The following is a 21637-nucleotide window of genomic DNA, read 5'->3' as shown; positions in this document are numbered from 1 at the left end:
ACCTCTCAATCCATCTGGAGTAGCTGTCTACTACTAAAAGAAAATATTTCTCACCTGTATTTGACAATGGACAATGTGCCAGCAGTGGAAAGTGTCTGATATAGGCTGACCTTGCCAACGATTCTGTTTTATCCCGGAATGGTTGCTTAAATGAAAGTGAAATTACGGTGTTATGTTTTTCCAAAAACGTTACGTATTTCATATCGATTCAAAATCCGGGAAATGTTTTTCCATAACATTTAATAGATATCATTTATTATTACACGAATAAAAGTCGTCATATTGTTCATTTACTTGCTTTTGCGGTAAATCATGCCAGAATAAATTTTCAACGATCTTTGGCAGAACACTGACTGCTTTGTGACCCGCTATTATGAAGTTCTGTCAGCTACTGGTGAGGATAATTCTGTCATGTCTGATGCCGAGTTTTCTTTAAATCCATCATCTCAATCTGAGCCTAGTGACACACACGATTCTAAACATGAGACAGAATGTACAGAAAAAAGTCCCACCAAAAAAACATTTGATTTTGATAGATGAACTTTTGATTAAGGAAACTACTTATTTTTCATGAAAATTACCAGTTAAAAGGTTGGTTCCTTAGAAATTTCTGGAAATACTTAAAATTTAGATGTGTTACTTGAAAAAAAAATTCAGGGTTGGCAGGTCCGTATAGGCATGTTGGTCAAAGCAGGGCGTTGGCGTTTAGCCGTTTAGCCTGGATACATGTGGTACATGATTCTACGTAATGATGTATGTCTTTGTACATGGTCTTCCACCAATATTTAGTGTGTGTCATGTCATGCGTCTTTTTAATGCCCTTATAGCCAGCGCCTGCTAGACAATCATGGTAAGCTGAGAGAATGTCTCTATGATGGGTACTACCAGTTGTTCGATAGGAAAATCTTAAGTATGACAAATATGCATTAGATAGGTAGGTTATGTGGCAGAATCGCACAGCAAACAGTACGATATGTCTGTGGCACGTATGCTGGTTTTCCCAGCGGTATCCTTTACTAGAATTACTCTGATTGGATTTCGCAATGAAACCATGGACGTGTGCAATGTTCATTGCAAATACAAAAATGTTAAAAAAGAGTTTCTTTGAATGTTTTGCAACCCTAGATTTTGTTTGATTCATTCAGGCATCTGATGAAAATTCACTCCGGGCTTTGGAAAATTTAATGAATGAATTTTTTGATGCTGTTACAACAAATGAACGTAAGCACACTATAGGTAAGACCTGCCTTTCTCTATACCACTGAATGCTGTTCTCTTCATTAGCCCACTTGGGACTTTAGTCCCAGCGGGTTATTGCGTTCACTTTTCGTCCGTCGTCCGTCCGTTTGTCCGTCGTAGCGTTCGTCCGTCTGTAGACGGAATCCAGTTATTTTGAGAAGTTTTGAAGAAGCTTCAAGGTAATGTCTTGATATTTGGTTTATATATGCATCTACCCTAGACACATCTTCAGCCCAAAAACTGGCCCTGTCAGATTCAAGATGGCCGACTGGCAGCCATTGTTGTTCGCCAAAATCAGCACTTTTTATACATTTTCGAAGTTTTCGAGGGAAATTATGAAGACGCTTTGATCAATTACCTTGATCTTTAGTTTATATTTGAATTTACCAAGGGCCCATCAGCATAAGATAAATTGGGTCGATCTGACTCAAGATGGCCGTCCTATGACCTTTTTAGTGCCCAAAAATGCCAATTTTGGCCAGAATTCTAGGTCCTGTAGCTTCCTACTGGTTTGCCATTTCTCATTGCAATTTGTGATGGGTATTCTTTGGAAAGGGATGTTTTATACCTGAGACAGGTATTTTTGATCAGCCAATTATGACGCAATTGGCGGCCATCTTGGTGTCAACGGTACTCATTCGTAGGTGGGAAAAAGTTTTCCACATTAAATTGATACCTAAGCATAATGTGTTACTATGTTCAATTGGAAAGTTGTAGCTCATGACATCTTCCATGATTATGGTGAGTTTTAATGACATTAGTTCATGTATATGGTCACCAGGGGGCATTGAATAGTAGAATAACTTAGTATTTCCTTATTAGATTAGTACCCAGGCATATTTTCTTACCATGATCAATTGCAAAGTTGTAGTTCATGACACTGTCTATGATTGTGGTGAGTTTTAAGGACATTAGTTATTCCATATAGACACCAGGGGGTGTTGAATAGTAGAATAGCTTAGTATTTCCTTATTAGATTGGTACCTAGGCATATTTTTTACTATATTCAATCGGAAAGTTGTAGCCCATAACATTCTATGATTTTGGTGAGTTTCAAGGTCATTGGTTTTTGTATGTGGCCACCAGGGGGCGTTGAATAATACAATCACTTAGTATTTCTATATTATATTTGTACCTATCCATGTTTTGTTACCACAATAAATTGCAAAGTTGTAGTTCATGACACCGTCTATGATTGTGGTGAGTTTTTAAGGACATTAGTTATTCCATATAGTCACCAGGGGGCATTGAATAGTCGAATAGCTTAGTATTTCCTTATTAGATTGGTACCTAGGCATATTTCGTTACCATGATCAATTGCAAAGTTGTGTTTCATGACATGTACTACGACTGTGGTGAGTTTTAAGGTCATTGGGTTTTGCATATGGTCACCATGCGTTGAATAGTGGAATAACTTAGTGTTTCCATATTAAATTGGTAACGAGGCATATTTTGTTATCACAATCAATTGCAAAATCATAGCTGCTGACATGTACTATGATTGTGGTTGGTTTCTAGGTCATTGGATTTTGTATATGGTCACTAGGGGGCGTTATGTATTGAAATTGTTAGATTGTTGAGCATTTGAAACCACTTCCCAAGTGGGCATGGTGTCCCTGGACCCCTAGTTTTCCTAAATCTCTTCTATCTTTCATTTTAGAGGAACTATTGAATAATTTTAGTCTTCAAGACGGAGCCTGGAAACATTGTTTATATTTCATGACAAATACGCAAAACGAATATGTAATGATGTATTGTAGTACAGTATTAGAGGTAAAATGCAACTCTAGTTAGGTATCTATATAAAGTTACTAGTGTTAATAACACATTTTGTTGTTGTGTTTTCAGACGTTGATCAATAAAAAGTGGTTACTGGGGGTCATGGGAATGGATAAAACAGAAATCCGGGCTATGTTGAATTCTTATCTTTTGTCAAATCATGACAAGGTTCCGAATTATATCCGTAATAAATTAGTGAAATTGATTGTGGATATTGGTAGATTAGATTGGCCTCATTTTTACCCAGATTTCTTTCACAACATCTTACAGGTAAGATTTATTTTGAGTTGAATACTTGCTGCTAGGAGCTGAACTTGTATTGTTAGGGTAAAAATGTGTTGCTGTGCTTACTATTTTTTCAGCTGATACAACAATCAGAAACTGTGTTGCTAGGGTTAATAATGTTACAGACAACATCAGAAGAAATGATCAGTCCACGCGAAGATTTAAACATCTCTCGTAAAGAAGAATTGAGAAGACTTTTACTCCAGCAAGTTCCAGCAATTTTAACTCTAGTCGGAGGTATTCTGGATTCAACATTGGAGAAACATCATCATTTAGTAATGGCTACCCCTCCTCCATCTCCAACTCAAGGACAAACAACATGTGAGCGCCAGAGAAGGTCATCTTTATCTGTTTCTATATTTAGTTCATCTCCAGTTCAAACTGGTAAGTGAATAGTCTGTATTAACTCGTCACTATATGTGTATGATTGACTTCGTCAATCGATGAAGTCTTCATAAAGGCTGGCTTATGTCGACAAGCAACGCGACGCCTACCGACGCAACTGAGAGCAACCGCGATTGCAGCCCTTGCTTATGTCGACTGCCCTCCGATTCGCAGCGACTGAGGCTGACTAGCGGGATACGAGATCCTCCCAGTTGCTTCCCTGCTTATGTCGGTTGCAATTACTAGCAACTGCAACGGCTCAAATGGTCACGTGATAAGCATTTTGAGAATAAATTTGAATTATTGGGAAATATATTTCTATTAAAAAAGCTATTTCTTTAAGACTTTGATCTTTCTGATTCTGTTTTGAATACAACGTGCTAGCGACATCTATAAAGATGGCCGCTCACACCATAATTCTACCAATTTCGTTTCTAGATGTTCGGTCCAGTCCTCTGCCATGCTGAAGGTTTGGTGTACGTTTTGAACTACTTGAATTTGAAGGTTTATGACTAATTACGGATGACGCTAACTAGCGGTGATAATTTGTGCTATGTATATGCGGTCTCTCATTGGCTGGAATTTATGCGCTCAGTTCCGTCGCGTCGCAGATGAGCTAAGGTCGGCTGCGAGTGTTCACGTGAACCCGTGGTATCATCTACTGTTTTAAATCCGGGTTTTATTTTTGGATTAAAAATAGAATTTCAAAATCAAGATTTCAAGATTCTCTCTTCGACAACCGAGCAAGGGTATAGGAAAAATAGTTTCTTTTCCTAAATCGGTGTTAGGCATGGATGACCTAGATATGCTAATGCTATGTGCGTGTGTTGCAAATTCAATCAAATTGCATTCTGCATGAATGTTTCAAATTCAATTTTTAGCCCACTTGGGACTTTAGTCCCAGCGGGCTATTGCATTCACTTTTTGTCCGTCCGTCATAGCGTCCGTCCCTAGACGGAATCCAGATATTTTGGGAAGTTTTGAAGACGCTTCAATGTAATGTCTTGATATTTGGGTTACACATGTATCTACCCTAGACACATCTTTGGCCCAAAAACTGGCCCTGTCAGAATCAAGATGGCCGACTGGCAGCCATTGTTGTTCTCCAAAATCAGCACTAATTACACGTTTTTGAACTTTTTCAGGGAAATTTTGAAGACGCTTTGATCAATTACCTTGATCTTTCGTATATATTTGAATCCCCCAGGGCCCATCAGCATAACAAAAATTGGGTCGATGGTGTCCTATGAAGTGCCCGGAAATGTCAATTTCTATGATTGTGGTTAGTTTCAAGGTCATTGGTTTTTTGGAATTTTGAAGACGCTTTGATCAATTACCTTGATCTTTCGTATATATTTGAATCCCCCAGGGCCCATCAGCATAACAAAAATTGGGTCGATGGCATCCTATGACCTCTTAAGTGCCCGAAAAATGTCAATTTTGGCCCGAATTCTGAGTCCTGGAGCTTCCTACTGGTTTCCAGAGTAAAGGCTCTTTGACTGTGCAACTGAGCATATATTCATACGAATCATTCATTAGAGCATTATCCATTCTCCAACCCCTATGAAGCTTAATTTTGAAAGAGGGCCTCGTTAAAATTTATGTGACCTTTTTAGCAAAAATCTGATAGCAAAAATATCTGTCAGCAAATCAGAAAGCAAAAACTCCTCTATGATTGGCTAAGCCGCAGAGATCAGCAGGTGTTCCCTTGAACCTGTGGTATCATCTACCGTTTTACTTCCGGGTTTTATTTTAAGATCTAAAATGGCATTTCAATATCGATTTCTGTGAAATCTTTGGTAGATTTGGTTTTTGGAAGTAATATTCTTATTTGCACTATAGAAAATATCATTGACAATTGTGCAAAGTCCGGGAAAAATAGCTTTTTCTCAAATCGGATGGATGACTTTTATATGCTAATTAGCCATGTGCTCAAATTTCAAATTCAATCAAATTTTATTCTGCAAAAAATATCAAATCCAATTCAAATGCACTTTATTAAACAAGTTAAAACAGCAAATCCAATTCAATTTTGTTTTATTGAGCAAGTTTCAGAAAATTTAATTCTATTCCGCATTCAAATCGAAAAGACCAAGGGAAAAGATTAATCTGAGGTATTTGTTCCTGCCAGCTCCAGTCGCTGTCTGTGCTACTTATGAAAACACAATTGAATTGTGTTAGCCAGGGATTGACTAGTCTCTGAACTGGGAGTGTATTTGGACAAATTTAACCCACAGAATGCATCATTTGCCATTTTATGAAAAGCTGACGGGCTGGCCATAGTGCCCCTTGGGGCTTTTGTTGTATATTGTCACCAGGGGCATTGAATAATATAATATCTTAGTATTTCTATCTTATATTTGTACCAATGCATTTTGTTAGCACAATCAATTGCAAAGATGAAACTCATGACATCGTCTATGATTGTGGTGAGTTTCACGGACATTAGTTATTCTATATGCACACTAGGGGGCGTTGAATAGCAGAATAACTTAGTATTTCCTTATTATCTTGGTACCTAGGCATATTTTGTTACCAATTGCAAAGTTGTAGCTCATGACACGTTCAATGAATGTGGTGAGTTTTAAGGAAATTGGGTCACAATCAATTACAATCGTAGCTGCTGACATGTTCTATGATTGTTGTTAGTTTCAAGGTCATTGGTTTTTGTATATTATCACCAGGGGGCATTGAATATTGTAATTGTTAGTTTGTTGAGCATTTGAAACCACTTCCCAAGTGGGCATGGTGTCTCTGGACCTCTAGTTATTTAATTGAACAGACCCTCATTTATCCCATTCAAAAGAAAAAGGGCTTCGTTAAAATTTATGTTAGCTTTTCTACGAAAATCTGAACGCAAAAATATCTGTTTTAAAAAGCGAATCAGAAAGCAAAGACTCCTCTATTTAGTCGAGAGATCAGCGGGTGTTCATGTACCCAGTGTTTTCAATAAGAGCCAGGTCCCAGGTCCCAGACCCGTCTGTCGTTTGTAAAGGACCCGCCTGTTTTTTCCAAACAGCTTTCATTTCCGGGACTGTGACATATTATGGGACCCTCCTGTTTTTCAAAGGGACCTGGCTTGTTAATTTCTTATTGAAATCACTGGTACCCGCGGTATCTTCTACCGTTTTATTTTAAGATCTAAAATAGTATTTCAAGATTGATTCCTGTGAAATTTTTTGTTGATTTGGTTTTTGAGAGGAATATTTTGAATTGCACTACAGAAAAAATATCATTGACAATTATGCATAGTCCGGGAAAATAGCTTTTTCTCAAATCGGATGGATGACCTTGATATGCTAATTAGCCATGTGCTCAAACTGCAAATTCAATTAAATGTTTTTCTGCAAAAAAGATCAAATCCAATTCAATTTTACTTTATTGAACAATTAAAACATCAAATCCAATTCAATTTTTTTTTATTGAGCAAATTTCGGGAAATTCAATTCTATTCCGCATTCAAATCAATAAGACCAAGGGAAAAGATTCAACTGAGGTATTTGTTTCACAGGAATCCTCCCAGCTCCAGTCTGTGCTTCTTATGAAATCACTATATGTATTGTGTAAATTATAATTAGGTTTTGAATCTGAGTGGGAGTGTATTGTGACAAATATAACCCACAAAATGCATTTTTTGCCATTTTATGAAAAGCTGACTGGCTGGCCGTAGTACCCCTTGGGGTTCTTGTTCTAATCCTATTTTGTTGTTGATTTTTCAGGGAATATTTTAAACAATATGTTTAAGTCACCGATGAGTAAAATATCTATAGAATCATTGCCTCCGTTGAACACGAACTCTTATCTAGTTTCTATGACGGCGCTCAATTGTTTATCTCATTTATTCACATGGATTCCGTTATCTTCGACGATGACACCATCGTTATTGACAACAATATTTCGATTTGCTGGATTCGGATGTGAAACGTCTCAAGGTCGTACCTCGAGCATTGGGAATCAATGTTGCGAACAAAATCATTTGTTAGGCATTCAGTCAATGAATTGTATTAATGAATTACTGTCTAAAAATTGTGTGCCGTTAGAGTTAGAAGATTTTTTGTTACAAATGTTTCAACAAACATTCTACATTTTACAAAGACTAACAAAAGAGAGTGGAACTAATTCATCGGGAAATCGCTTGCAGGAATTAGATGAAGGGTTAGTTTTCAATCTCTTCGCCTTCTCTTTCTGTTATTTGATATTTTCTCATATAGCTCCTTGTTATTTTTCAGTTATATAGACAAATTCACTGAGTTTTTGCAGCTATTTGTTAGTATACATTTACGCAGATTTGAATCTAACAGTCAATTTCCAGTTCTAGATTTCCTGTCATTACTCTTCAAATACACATTCAAACAGGTCAGTTTACCCTTCCATTGTTGAAATATACTGTACAATAGACTCCTCAGTCCAGAACATATCGGACAATTAATCTGGTTTTTAGCCCAATTCGATTTTAGTGCCAATGGGCTATTGTGATCATTTTTCATCTATCATACGGTACAGCCTAGAAGTAACGTAACTCATAATGTGTCCGGCGTTCGTCGGATATCGTTGTGTTTTCGTCTTTCGTTTTTGCTGAAACGAAATAGAAACCCGAATTAAACTAGTTACCACCGCTGTTCAAATTCAACGCATCTGGCACGCGTACATCAAACGCACAAACGTATTAATTGCAGCTTCCAATCCTTCTTTTCGAGTGCAACTTCTTATATTTGATGAATACATGGTAAAATACACGCAGTAACATTATGAACGCCTAATTGGAGCGTTCGAAGTTTCATTGCACCCATAAGTGTGCAGCGAAACGCGTAAATCTGAAAGGGATATTTGTCCCTAATGAGTGTCGAACGCGGTCGGAACTAAACCAAAACGAAGTACAGAAAGCGGTTTGAACGATATAAAACTAAACGCAAACGAAAACGTTAAGTTTCTTCTAGGCGGTACCGCACCTCCAGAGACAAGTTCTAGTTTTCTTGGATATTTTGCGGTCTTGATATTTGGTTTATGTATGTATCTACCCAAGCTGCATTTGCAGCCAAAGATTTGCCGGAGTCAAGATGTGTTTGAATCAAGATGGCTGCCTTGTGGCCATTGTTTTAGGCAAATCAGCTTTTTCGCCCTCTTGGGTGTTTAGTCCCAGCTAGCTATTGCGTTCACTTCTGGTTTGTAAATTTGTCCACCCGTAGATGGAATCCAGTTATTTTGGGAAGTTTTGAAGATCCTGCTCTGGATTGTTTTGATATTAGTTCTATGCATGTAAATATACTAGAGACATCTGCAACCCAAAATTTAGCCAGTCAGGACCTGACCTTTTTTCGCCAAAATTAGCACTTTTTACACATTTTTGAAGTTTTCAAGGACAATTTTCAAGGCACTTCAATGAATTATTTTCATCTCATATATATTTATTTCTTTTAAGGGCCCATCAGGTTAGATTGGGTAGATCATACTTGAGATAGCCGTCCAGTGACCCTTTTATGTCAGACGAGGTCAATTTTTGTCGGAATTTCAAGACTCGTAGCTTCCTAATGGTGTACCATTTTTCATTGAAATTTATGATTGTATTCTTTGGGGAAGGGATCAAAGCATATCAGAAGGGTTTTGTGTTCAGTCACTTATCACGCAATTGGTGGCCATGTTAGTGCCATCCGTCATCATTCATAGGTGGAAAAAGGTTTTTCACGGGCAATTAACCCTTTCAGTACGGGCCATTTTATATGGTACAATACTGAGATGATTTTTTGGTGAAACAAGTGTCTCCAGTTAACTTAGCATTACTCAGAAACTATTCAACTTAAATAAACAAACTAAACGCCAAATTTGAGATATGAATCGGGGCTACATTTCAGAATAATTTTCCATGGTTCAGATTGGTGCGTTCAGGTCATGTGACCAATGTGAGCCATCTTGGATTCAAAATTACCATGGAAAATTTCTGGAATAGCAGCCTGGAAAAATAGTAATCCTCAAAATAGAGCCATATTCCATACGAAATAGATAACTACACTTCTTTTCTATGATATGATGACAAAAGAAATTTATTTGAACAAAATTTTTATAAAAATATGGTACGGAAATATAGAACTCGACCGTGAACAATATCCTATTGGTAGGGAAACGTTTGATCTGAACGACCCCTGGGCACCTCAGACTGGGCAGATGATGATAAAATCTGTCATTTCTATTCTCCACTTCTTCAGAATCAGTCTATGTAAAGATTGAGTAAACATTCTTGCGTTATTTACTTGAAATGAAATTTTAATTGCTTTTCATATATGTATAATATTTTTTTCATATTATGAAAAATATTTCTTTGAGAATATAAAATAGTTTCCATGCCGCGCCTACCTGTACCCTACGAAATTTTGGATGTGGACCGTAAACAAATGTATATCTTTGGTTTTATTTGACTACAAAATAATCCTTTAAGAAAGATAAATACAATATTTAAACTTGTAGAACTTTGAAGTCAAGAATTAAAAAGATTTTTCAAGCAATGCCCTTACCCCAAACAACCTCTAGCTTTCAAGGTAAAACACACTTTGCCCATGGGCAATTTATGTTATTTTTCTTTATTCCTTTTAGCCAACTTTTGATGGATATTTTGCTTGTTTGGATATTTGGAATATCTTTCTAGACTACATCTCTACTCAGATGAAAATGCAAAGCAGAAATCAAGATGGAAATAATCTCCTAGACAAGTAAGAGATTTCCTACAAATTTATTAGTTACTGAATAACTTCTGTTCAAGCTACTAATTTGACTCGAGATCGTGTCACCCAAAAATCAATGAAAAAATTAGCGTGATTCTATACTTGCGTACGAAAAACAAAAACCTTTAAGCAATTACTCCTCTATGATTGGCTTAGCCGTAGAAATCAGCAGGTGTTCACTGGAACCTGCAGTATCATCTACTGTTTTACTTCCAGGTTTTATTTTAAGATTTAGAATTGTATTTCAAGATCGATTTCTGTGAAATTTTTAGTTGATTTGTTTTTTCCGCATTCACATCAATAAGACCAAGGGAAAAGATTTATCTGAGGTATTTGTTCCTGCTGGCTCCCTGTCTGTGCTGCTTATGAAAACACGATTGTACTGTGTAAATTATAGGTATTGAGCTGGGAGTATATTTTGACAAATATAACCCACAGAATGCATCATTTGCCATTTCATGAAAAGCTGACAGGCTGGCCATAGTGCTCCTTAGGGTTCTTGTTTAAGATAAGAAATTGCATTTCAAGATTTGATGTGAACTTGATTTGGTTTTTGGGAGGCATTTTTTATTTGCAATACAGAAAATTCATCCTTCACAATTTCCCAGGGTTTAAGAAAAATAGCTTTCAAATCGGATTGGATGACCTTAACCCTTTCAATACCACATAGTGTCCCCGCTGCTGTACCGGAGGGAATTTAGGGGTTTATAGGGGTATATTTGAAACTTCATACAATAGTTACCAAGGTATCTGAGACAGAAAATTTATATAGTATGTTGTTGATAACTTTTGGGCCAACAATGTAAACATAAATAATTTGGATATAAGTGAACTTGAGGTCAAGGTCACATACTCCAAGATGGCCGCCATGAAAAAATTCACGAAAAAGTATCAGATAAACTGCTCTGTCTCCCAGCAAAATGCACTGATCTATTCAATTCCAACTGAAATTGTATGCCATATATCCTTACTTTATGTTGTAAAAATTTCAAAGCAATAGAACAACTAAGAAATTTATTTTTCTACTCATTTACCAACTTCTCCACCGATATGTCGGAAGGCCGGATGTAAGGGGTTTCATTGGGGTGTAATTTCAGGCCTCAGAAAATTGTTTGACACTGATACATTGTTTACCATGGTGTTGATAACCATTGGGCTTACAAATAAGACAAATTTTTTGGATATATGTGACCTTGAGGATGGACAGTTTCTGGTTCTTCTTCATTATTGTTATTTGTGTCCGTTGCCATGACAACCGTGTCAACAGGTTCTAAAAAAATTGTAAATGATTTCATTTTCATCATCAAAATCATTACCGGCACTATAAACCTATTTTCTGACTAAGCCTCATCATCTGAACTGCTGCTGCCATATTCGTTGTCACTCTCAATTTGTTCATTACCAAATTCCGTCACCAGCATCACTGTCAGCATCATATACGAGCTGCTGAACCGTTTCATCCAGCCAAATTGTTTTTTTCATGGCTGTTGCCATCTTGGATTTTATGCAGATGGCAGCACCGGCTGATATTGATAGATATGCCCTTCTAGAAGCAGGGTTAAGTGATACAGTATCACAGACGGTACGGGTATGCTAGCATGACAATTTGTACCGTATGCCATACGGTAGTGGTATTGTAAGGGTTAATATGCTAAATAGCCATTTGTTCGAATTGCAAATTCGATCAAATTTTATTCTGCAAATGATATCAAATTCAATTTTATTTTATTAAGCGAAGATCATCAAATCCAACTTTATTCTATTGGACAAATTAACATCCAATTCAATTCAATTTTATTCTGCATTCAAATTAATAAGACAAAGGGAAATGATTGATCTGAGCAGGGAAGTGTGATGAGATGGAATACGGATGCTTTTAATTGCCGGATGTAGGCTATTCAATTCAGCCCGTACATCAAAGGTTACCGCAACAACAGTAAGCTACGCTTATCGAGTGTGTGTTACCAGCTGAACACCAGTCAACATCAACTTTGATTCGGTCGCAGAACAACCCGCAATAGTTTTAGCCCGATAAATGTTCTGCGATCGATACTACGCATGTGCACTGCAGTTCATTGAACAACGTGGAAGTGGCTGTGTATACTCATATTTTTCTTTAGAAAATCGGTTGAAATTCAACAATTTCTCGTAAAATTTGTCCAAAAAGGTATGTATTTTTATTCTTCTATATCTCCGAAACCCGGTATCGGAACATTAAGTATTTATATTGTGATTAAAGTCTGTTTTTATGTGTTAAACATATGTTTTTGTCAGTTCGTTCTGATTCCGGGTTTAGCGTTATTTGGGCCTTGAAGATGTCAAATATTTCGGCCCAGACTCGCGCAGCTTTCGTTTCTGACGTCATGTTGCTATGTTACGACACAAACATATACACGAAGTATGATCTTTAAAATGTGTATTTACTACATAATAATGTTACTTAATAACGCTTACATTAGGCCTACAAATTATTGTCCCCCATATAAACCAAGTTGCCTAAATAGCATCAGCAATCTCATTTAATTAACCTTTTCTTGTTTTTAGTCATGGATCTTTGTCGATTGTGTGGAAAAAATGCGAAACCTCCGGATCGTCGTCCTATCGATACAAATAATTTTTTAATTTTAATATAAAAGTTCGATTTCAGTTGTCGCAACATGAAACTTTGCCCACATTTTATCCAAATCTTTCGCAGTGCTTAAGTGAATGGCGGAACATAATGTATCTTGAATTTTTGTAAACCACTGGTTAATTCCAAGTCTGGAAGGCGACGTATTTGTAGTCAAAATTTTATCGATCGATTTTCCATAATGTACTGCTGCCATTCCATTTGAACTGAATTTAAATACTCGATGGTTAATCACTTCAGTCATAGCCTTTTCCAAATATATAGTGTTCCTGCGAAAATAATAATAATGATTATTATTTTAACATGTACTTATCTGGATTTTTTATATTATGTTTATATATTGTTTTCTGTATTCGTTTATTATTTTATAACCTAAAAGGATTGTATTGATTATAAAAATAAATGTAAAAAATACCTGTATGTGTGTTTTCTCGTGTTCAGATCGCAGTCTCTGGTCAGCTGAGCCTGAGAAGTACCTATATGAAAAAGAAAAGGAAAGAATAAAGTGCCTGCAATTAGGTGGAAACTATTCCGATATTTCATTGATTCAAAAGGAATAACACTCACTAGAATCGGCCGAATTAGTTGATCCTGATCCAGAGGATTCCCGTAATATTTCCGTATCGATCTGAACCAATTCGTCACTATCAAAGAATAGATCGTCAAAATCGTCATCATTTATAATTTCGTTGACAACCGTTGCCATTTTAATACAGCGGAAAGAACCAATATCACGATTGATAAAACACTATATCCGTCTGAAGCGATGTAGAGAGAATCCCACAATGATAACGAAAAAGTCCAAAAATGTTAGTAGTTTATTCAACGTTTCGTCTATGTCCTAATAGTCATCTTCAGAAATAATGAATACTACAGAAATTATGAGAGATATATACAATCCAGAGACAAAGAGACTAATTCAAGTAATCAGAGATGATACTAACTAAAGGAAAATTAACGTAGAAACAGTTACACGCTAAAACAGATTAAAGAGAAGCAGTTAAGAGACAAACTAGAGGCACTTAAATTTAAGACAATTGTGAATACAAGTTGATCGACTAAAATTGATGAGGGGTAATCAGGTGTTGAGTTTAACCAGTTTACAGAGGAATTTTTATATAAGTTTATTATGGGATGAAAAACCGATATTCGGAAACAACTGAATTATTACGGAGATTCCCGATCTCGCTGGTTATCGCTTATCGCCGCGTTACGTAACAAAGCGCTCGCCGACGAACCGTTATCGGCTTTAGGGCAATTACAACGCACATTCGACAAGAGCTGCACAATAGCGTCCATATTCCATCTCGTCACACTTCCCTGATCTGAGGTTTTTGTACCTGCTGTTAGTGCTACTTTGAATAATAACATGATTGTACTGTTTAACTTATATTGATCAGGGAGTGTATTTTGACTAATACGATCCACAGATTGCATCATTTATGAAAATTGAATGTGACAGGCTGGCTGTAGTGCCCCTTCGGGCTCTTGTTAAATCATTTCATCTCTTTAAATATGGGATGGGGTAAGGTAGTATGACAGTTGTTGTAAACTTGCATGAGGTTTGAGGGAAGAAATAACTTTGCCCGGGAAGAATTTTTTCAGATCCTGACTTAACAAGCAACAGGGATGTGATTCCCCAAAATGAATGAATGTTTAGTATAATGCTATAAGGTCATTATCGAGCATTTCCCATACCTGGTATGCCCACCTTAGATTTCCTGCTGTGACAAGCTCCAACAGATTGTAGCCTATTGATTGTCATCAATATGCCTGAAATTATTTGGTTGGTTTTGTTAGGACGACGGTACGTAGGCACGACATGTATTAGTCCGCGCTTGAAATAGTGTCACGAATACATTTTTGAAATAGCGCTTTACATAGGCCTATTCTCTGACTTAGTTGTTTATTTCCGTATATAGATATCGGGAGATTTATTTTATCGTTTATTGCCCAAAAGTTGGGTATTTTCTTGGTGTGTGTGTCAGCGGATTAATTGAATGTTTACACATTGGTGATATGGACTCGGTGAGTACACGTGCTACATCGATTCAACATTAGCTGCTGTCTTGAATCTATACTCAGTGTTCACGTGCGCTCTATAGTCTAGTACATGCACAGTATAGTTTTTACAGATAGCAGTACGTCATGCAACGCTGAAAACTTTCTTACTTTTACTAAGTAAAATGATTAATAGTCATTAATTCTTTTGGACTTTTGCGTCAGCTATCCGTTTTTAGAGCCCGATTATGTGTACTTAGGTTTCGGCACAGTGATGAGAGTGCACGTTGATAACATAAGTTACAGTCCCGTCAGCAATATCGCCTTATACACGCAGTGTTCACCGTGTATGTATCAGTAATGGTTAATGCGCGTTACGGTGCTGGTCGTGTTAACACATGGTTGTGAAGCTTGTACCCCACGGACTGTATTGTCATTGGCCTATATCATGGGTTGTGCCGATTGTGCTGAGAGCAGACTGTATCCGGTGGTATGGTAAATATAACTTGATAGTATATGGATTAAACATGCACCGCTAAAACATGGCTAAAATGATAGGCCTACCTTCATTTCGCAACCCCTCTTATCGTATCTAAGGCAATATCAATCCATACCGACGACGATTTTGTTGAGCGAGCTTACCTATTTCGAGCCTCAGGTCCTCTAATATTTCCGTCGAGTACTGTACCCTTTCCTATGGTTTTTGCTTATATTTTCTAAATTTGGATTGATCGCCAATGGTTTTTCTATATGTGGTATTGCATTTAGCCACCAGCGAAATCCGCTATCTTTTTTCTTGGAGTTTTTGCTTATGAACGCGTTGGATTTTTGCGCCCAAAAAATAAAGGGATTAGGAAGTTAAGGGAGTTATCACTCTCGTAACGGTGAGTCCGTTAGGTTCGGGGGGCTATCCCTTGTTCTTTTTTCCCGAAATGATTTAACTAATTGAATTGAATTGAATTCATTATTGTTGAACGATTGATTGAATAATTATGCCTCCCCCTCCTAAAGGTCAGCATCGTGGTGGGGAGGGATGTGGGCATTTGCCTGGGACGACCACGTTTCGTGTGCGTCTTGTAGGCGGAAATCTGGGCAAATCTGCTCCAGAGGTAATCCATGTAAGACTTGCGAGGTTTGGTCCGAGGACCTTTGGATTCGTGCTAATAAGGCTCAGAAACTGAAAGATCATTGTTGCGTTAATCGTAGAGATTCGTCGGTTTTGGGCCGACGTGCCCACTGACGTCTCTAATTCGATTTCAAATCGTATAGCAGAGCAGTCGCCGGCTGTACTTGCACGGTTGGCTTCCCAACTCTGTTCACCGGGGAGGAACGCCAGTTCTCCGGCACTGGTCTCGGGTCAATCACCGGTCGCTGGTCGATCACCGGTTCAGACTACAGGACTACAGGATTTGAACCGAGCGCGTGCGGCCACGGTAGTCGAGATACCGGCACCGGTCCAGTCCTGGGGACATGCCATTTATAGCAATGATTAGTGAGTTTTTGGTCAAACACGGGGCAACTCGCACTAAACCCACAGCGGCTCCTCTGGTCGGTGAGTCAATCGAAGCTTATCGCCCTCCCAACTCTGATCTTAATGTTTTACGCGAATCGTCAGCTGTTTCAAGAGAATGGGCTAGATTAGATACGCAATTATGGGGTGAATGTCGCCCCTGAACGTTTTATGAAATCTGGAAAATATTTTAGTTCAACCGATCCGCCTATTGGCGCATTTCGCTCGACGTATTATGCAACTCCAGGTGCTGTGGATCATAGTCATAGCTGCCTGGATGCTGATTATACTTTGATCAGCCCGGATACTGGTTCAGCACAGTCGGGTACTCGTTTGCCTAAGTCTGGTTTGGTGGCCATGACGTCAATCCTGGACAATCTTACTTGGGTTGGTTCGTTTCAGGATATGGCTCTTAAGGTATTGACGGGCGAGCTTCACGAAACTTTCGCCGCCGTCCATGGGGACTCCTACCCAGAGTCAGTAGCCCTAAAACTAGAGGGAATGAACCGGATTATCCAATCTTTGGCTCGGTCTGTTTCACATGTCATTCCGTTGTCGGTTCGGGGTCAGGCTAATCCTGTTTTTGCCTATCGTCAGTCAGTTATGGACTCCAGTTCCAAAGCTCGTTTACCAGATATGGTGTCCAATTATTTACTGAGAGCTCCATTGGGGACGTCTTCGCGTCCCTTTTCCGGTTGGTGCGCTCCTGTTTCTGCCAAGCTGAGGAAGATTCGGTAGGTCCAGACCAAGCCCACTGTCCGAACTCCGTGGAAAAAGCGTTCTGGTCTGGCGCTGGCGCGCAAGGTTCGGCACGGACTCAAACAGGACCAACTCAAACTTCAGCGCTTTCTCAGGCGGCTTCAGATGCCAGTTGGAGAACTAGCGCACAGCTCCAACAATCGTGTCAAACCTTGTCCGGTCATAACAGTTCCGGTTCATATTGGGGCAAGGGGAAACCTCCGAGAATGGGGCTCCTCTTTTCGGAAAAACTCGAAATGAATTCTCTGAACCAGTGGGAGGTTGTCTACAGCGGGTAGCCATCCACTGGTCTAACCTTTTAGGAGACGGTTGGCCCTCCCGGGTCGTCTCACGTGGCTACCGTCTCTTTTTCCTAAAGCGACCGCGCCTGACGAGGTCACCTCCCAACATGCGGCCAAAACCAGGTCAGGAGGCCTTAATCACTCCGGCTCTCAAGGAATTGGCCAAGAAGGAAGCGATAGAACCAGTTTGCAACGAAAATTCTAGCTGGTTTTCTCGAATATTCATGGTACCAAAGGCCACAGGGGGTCAACGGACAGTGATAGATCTGTCATCCCTCAATCGGCACCTAGACATTCCAAGGTTCTGGATGACCAAACCCAAGGACGTGATTCAAGGTATCCGTCCGGGTCAATGGGCATCTTCATTGGACCTGAAAGATGCTTATTTCATGCCTGAAAGATTCCAATTCACCCAAAATCTCGGCGATTTCTCAGGATAAAGTGGAAAGGCCGCCCGTTTCAGTTCAGGTCTCTTCCATTTGGCCTCAGTACGGCCTGTGGGTTTTCACCAAGGTGGTCAAGTCTGTTCAGAAGGAACTTCAGACCAGGGGTGTTTGATTGTTCATTTACCTTGACAACTGGTTAATAGTCGCTAACTCTGCTCAAGAATGTCTGGAGGCAATGACCTCAGTCTTGGACTTAGTCCATCAGCTAGGGTTCCACGTAAACGGAAAAATCTCAGTTGACGCCGACCCAACAGTTCACTTATCTCGGCATGAACTTCGATCTCCGAATCGGCAAAGTCTTTCTGTCCATGGCTCGAGTAGCCAAACTTCAAGAAGCTGTAGCGGGAGTGTCCACAACCCCGAGAACAGCTCGCTACTGGTCGCGGCTTCTAGACTCCATCAGCTCCTTGGGTCTGGTGGTGCCCTTACAGGGCCGTCGGAAGGAAAATTTCAGTGGGGCGGCTAGTGTTTATATTGATGATCTGATTGTCATGCTGCTGTATTTCAAAAGGGTCTATGGGTCCTCCCCCAATTTTTTTTTGATTTTCCCAAGCTCTGAGATTGATTCTGAGTGAATCTGGCTATAAAAATCATGATATTCATTACGAGAGGAAAGAACATTTCAAAAAAACATTTTTAGTTCAGCAACAAAGTTGCCGCCCCCGTTCCGCCGGCCCTGCCTTAGGCCGCCTCAGAAGCAGGCGCTTGCAAATATATTGGAAGGTCTTCTGGTCTCAGTCAAAGGGCAACTGGGAGACCTTGATTCCTGAACCTTCAACACAGCAGTGTTTCACTGGCCCCGTTGGAGGCTCCAGTTCGTGTATTCACGGATGCCAGTCACCAAGGGTGGCGCAATTTTTTTTGATTTTCCCAAGCTCTGAGATTGATTCTGAGTTAATCTGGCTATGAAAATCATGATATTCATTACGAGAGGAAAGAACATTTAAAAAAAAACATTTTTAGTTCAGCAACAAAGTTGCCGCCCCCGTTCCGACGGCCCTGCCTTAGGCCGCCTCAGAAGCAGGCGCTTGCAAATATATTGGAAGGTCTTCTGGTCTCAGTCAAAGGGCAACTGGGAGACCTTGATTCCTGAACCTTCAACACAGCAGTGTTTCACTGGCCCCGTTGGAGGCTCCAGTTCGTGTATTCACGGATGCCAGTCACCAAGGGTGGCGGGCGCATCTGGAGAACCGAGTCAAAGCCGGGAGGTGGTCTCGCTACGAGGCCACCAACAACATAAATTTCCTGGAAATGCTGGTGGTTTGGAAGGCTCTGAAGTTCTTTCACAAAACAGTGGAGGGCCATCATGTTTGGGTAGCCACGGACAATTCAACGGTGAGGGCATACCAACAGAATCAAGGGGGCACTTACTCAGAAACCCTCACAGATCTGTTGGCCAAAGTTCTTCTTCGGTTCCAGGCAAAGGGCGTTTCCCTGACTGTGGTGCCTTTAGCAGGGAAAAGGAACGTGATGGCCGATGCTCTTTCTCGTCGAGGTCAGGCTATTGCGACAGAATGGGTTCTCCACCAAGAAGTAGCCAATCGAGTTCGAGACATGTTCGGCAATCCGCTGCTGGATCTGTTTGCCACCCAGTTCAATCAGAAGTGTCCACTATTTGTTTCCCCGTTTCCAGACGCGGAAGAGTTGGGGGTCGACGCCTTCTCTCTGGATTGGTCGGGGATGCATGCGTATGCATTCCCACCCACACCAGTCCTCCCGCCCTTGCTGGATCAAATGGAGAGATCAGTCAATTGAAACATAGTTCTGCTAGCACCATGTTGGTTGGCGAAGAAAAGGTCCCTACCACTTCTCAACCTTCTGTGTAACAACCCCAGGATTCTTCCGAATTTCCCATTGATTTTGTCTCAGGGGAACTTTCAGCATCATCCGAACAACCTGTGGTTAAATCTGCTCACCTGGCCATTGTCCAGTGATCTTTGTCAGCTTCAGGCATTTCGGAACAGGCTGCCTCCTTTATCGCAGCAGCTAAGCAGCCATCGACAAGTATCATTTACGACGCCAAATGGGGTCATTTTGCAGATTGTTGTGCTACAGGGGAAATTGATCCATGCACACCCTCTGTAGCTCATTTGGCATATTTTTTACTGCATCTATTTGTAGTAAAAGGTCTGCAGGTTATAACTATTAAAGGTTACCGCTCCGCGATTTCCCATACATTGCATGCTTCTGGACGGCCAAATGTATCAGCGGATCATCGGATATCCCAGCTAGTTGCAGGGTTTTCAGTTTCCCGGCTTTGGGTATCGAGGATATTCCACCATGGGATCTGTCAGTAATTTTGAAGAAGTTAATGGAGGCTCTATTTGAACCTCTTTCCGCAGCGTCATTTGAGAATTTGTCAAAAAAGACTGTATTCTTGTTGTTCTTGGCTTGCTCGGCCCGTCGTTCTGAGATTCATGCACTTTCAGTTCGACAAGGTCATATTGTCTACGGGCCAGCAAAGGAATTTGTTTCACTGCGGCCTACTTTGGAGTTGTTGGCAAAGAATTAACAGTCAGCCTCTGTCGGCCGTCAATGGTGAATTGAAGCCCTAAAACATCGAGTGGAACTGGGTCTTCCGGACAGGATGTTATGTCCTGTACGGGTGTTGTATTTCTATTTAGATTGCTCTGCTCCACGAAGGGGTACGAGGGAGTGGTTATTTATTCCGCTGTTGGATCACCTGAAGGGTGATATTTCTCGGGACACAATGGCCCGATGGGTTTCTTCAGTGATCAAGGACATTTTATTGAAAGAGAATCTTTCTTTGGAGGGAATTGTTTCTCATCAAGTGAGGTCTATGGCCACTTCCTGCGCAGTCTTTTCAGGTGCTCCTTTGGAAGAAGTCTGTTGGGCTGCCTTTTGGAATTCTCCATCGACATTCACGTCCTTTTATTAGGCCCGCTGTAGGCTGAGCCTATTACTATACAAATGGAGCGATTTTAAATGACATGGTTTCCAGAGCAAGGCTCTTTGTCTGTGCAACTGAGCATATATTGATACAAATCATTCATTAGAGCATTATCCATTCTCCAAACTCTACGTAGCTGAATTTTGAAAGAGGGCCTCGTTAAAATTTATATGAGCTTTTTGCGAATATCTGAAATATTGGTTTTGAAAAGCCAATCAGAAAGCAAAGATGATTGGCTTACCATAAAAACCGGCGTATAAGTCTACGCGGCGTATAAGTCGAGGTCGATTTTTAGACCTACATTTCATGATTTTAACATATATCCGGCTTATAAGTCGAGTCCCTTCTTTTAGAAGAATAATTACTAGTATCATTGTATTGAATAGTTTGTTTTGATAACGATGTGTGCCTTCACGCACGCCACCGCGCGTCAGCCTGATTGCTGCTGTGTGTTAATCAATAGACTGTTACACACACACTCGGGTATAATACACTACCATACAGTGATACAGTAGTGTGAGTCACACTCTATATATAGCCTATATATAGCCTAATGTATTAAGCGCTGCTATGAGCGCGCATATATGAATACATCGTTTTAAATGAAGCTGTGTCAAAATGAAAGAAGTTTTTTTCATTAAATAGCTTTATTTATCATGAATAATTATTGAAACTGTTATAGCAGTGAGAAGATGAACAC

At 39.7% G+C, this 21637-nt stretch overlaps 2 protein-coding genes across 2 annotated transcripts in view; one reads left to right on the top strand and one right to left on the bottom strand.

Moving 5' to 3' along the window:
- Nucleotides 1-21637, top strand: part of LOC141903636 (exportin-6-like) — a 78527-nt gene that overhangs the window by 10473 nt on the left and 46417 nt on the right. Inside the window, exons 2-8 of the mRNA XM_074791843.1 lie at nucleotides 1146-1236; nucleotides 2900-3012; nucleotides 3088-3288; nucleotides 3381-3687; nucleotides 7407-7842; nucleotides 7917-8043; nucleotides 10273-10388. Coding sequence (XP_074647944.1) covers nucleotides 1146-1236; nucleotides 2900-3012; nucleotides 3088-3288; nucleotides 3381-3687; nucleotides 7407-7842; nucleotides 7917-8043; nucleotides 10273-10388 — 1391 coding nt within the window. The remainder of the gene's footprint in view (nucleotides 1-1145; nucleotides 1237-2899; nucleotides 3013-3087; nucleotides 3289-3380; nucleotides 3688-7406; nucleotides 7843-7916; nucleotides 8044-10272; nucleotides 10389-21637) is intronic.
- Nucleotides 12945-13735, bottom strand: LOC141903257 (uncharacterized). Its single transcript, XM_074791346.1, has 4 exons — nucleotides 13597-13735; nucleotides 13445-13505; nucleotides 13070-13298; nucleotides 12945-12998 (listed from the first exon to the last, which is right to left on the bottom strand). The coding sequence occupies exons 1-4, from the start codon at nucleotides 13733-13735 to the stop codon at nucleotides 12945-12947; spliced, it is 483 nt and encodes a 160-aa protein (XP_074647447.1).

The sequence above is a fragment of the Tubulanus polymorphus genome, chromosome 4, assembly GCF_964204645.1.
Source record: "Tubulanus polymorphus chromosome 4, tnTubPoly1.2, whole genome shotgun sequence".
In the NCBI taxonomy this organism is placed as follows: domain Eukaryota; kingdom Metazoa; phylum Nemertea; class Palaeonemertea; order Tubulaniformes; family Tubulanidae; genus Tubulanus; species Tubulanus polymorphus.
The sequence above is the reverse complement of the archived record's forward strand: the minus strand, read 5'-3'. Positions and strand labels throughout refer to the sequence as shown.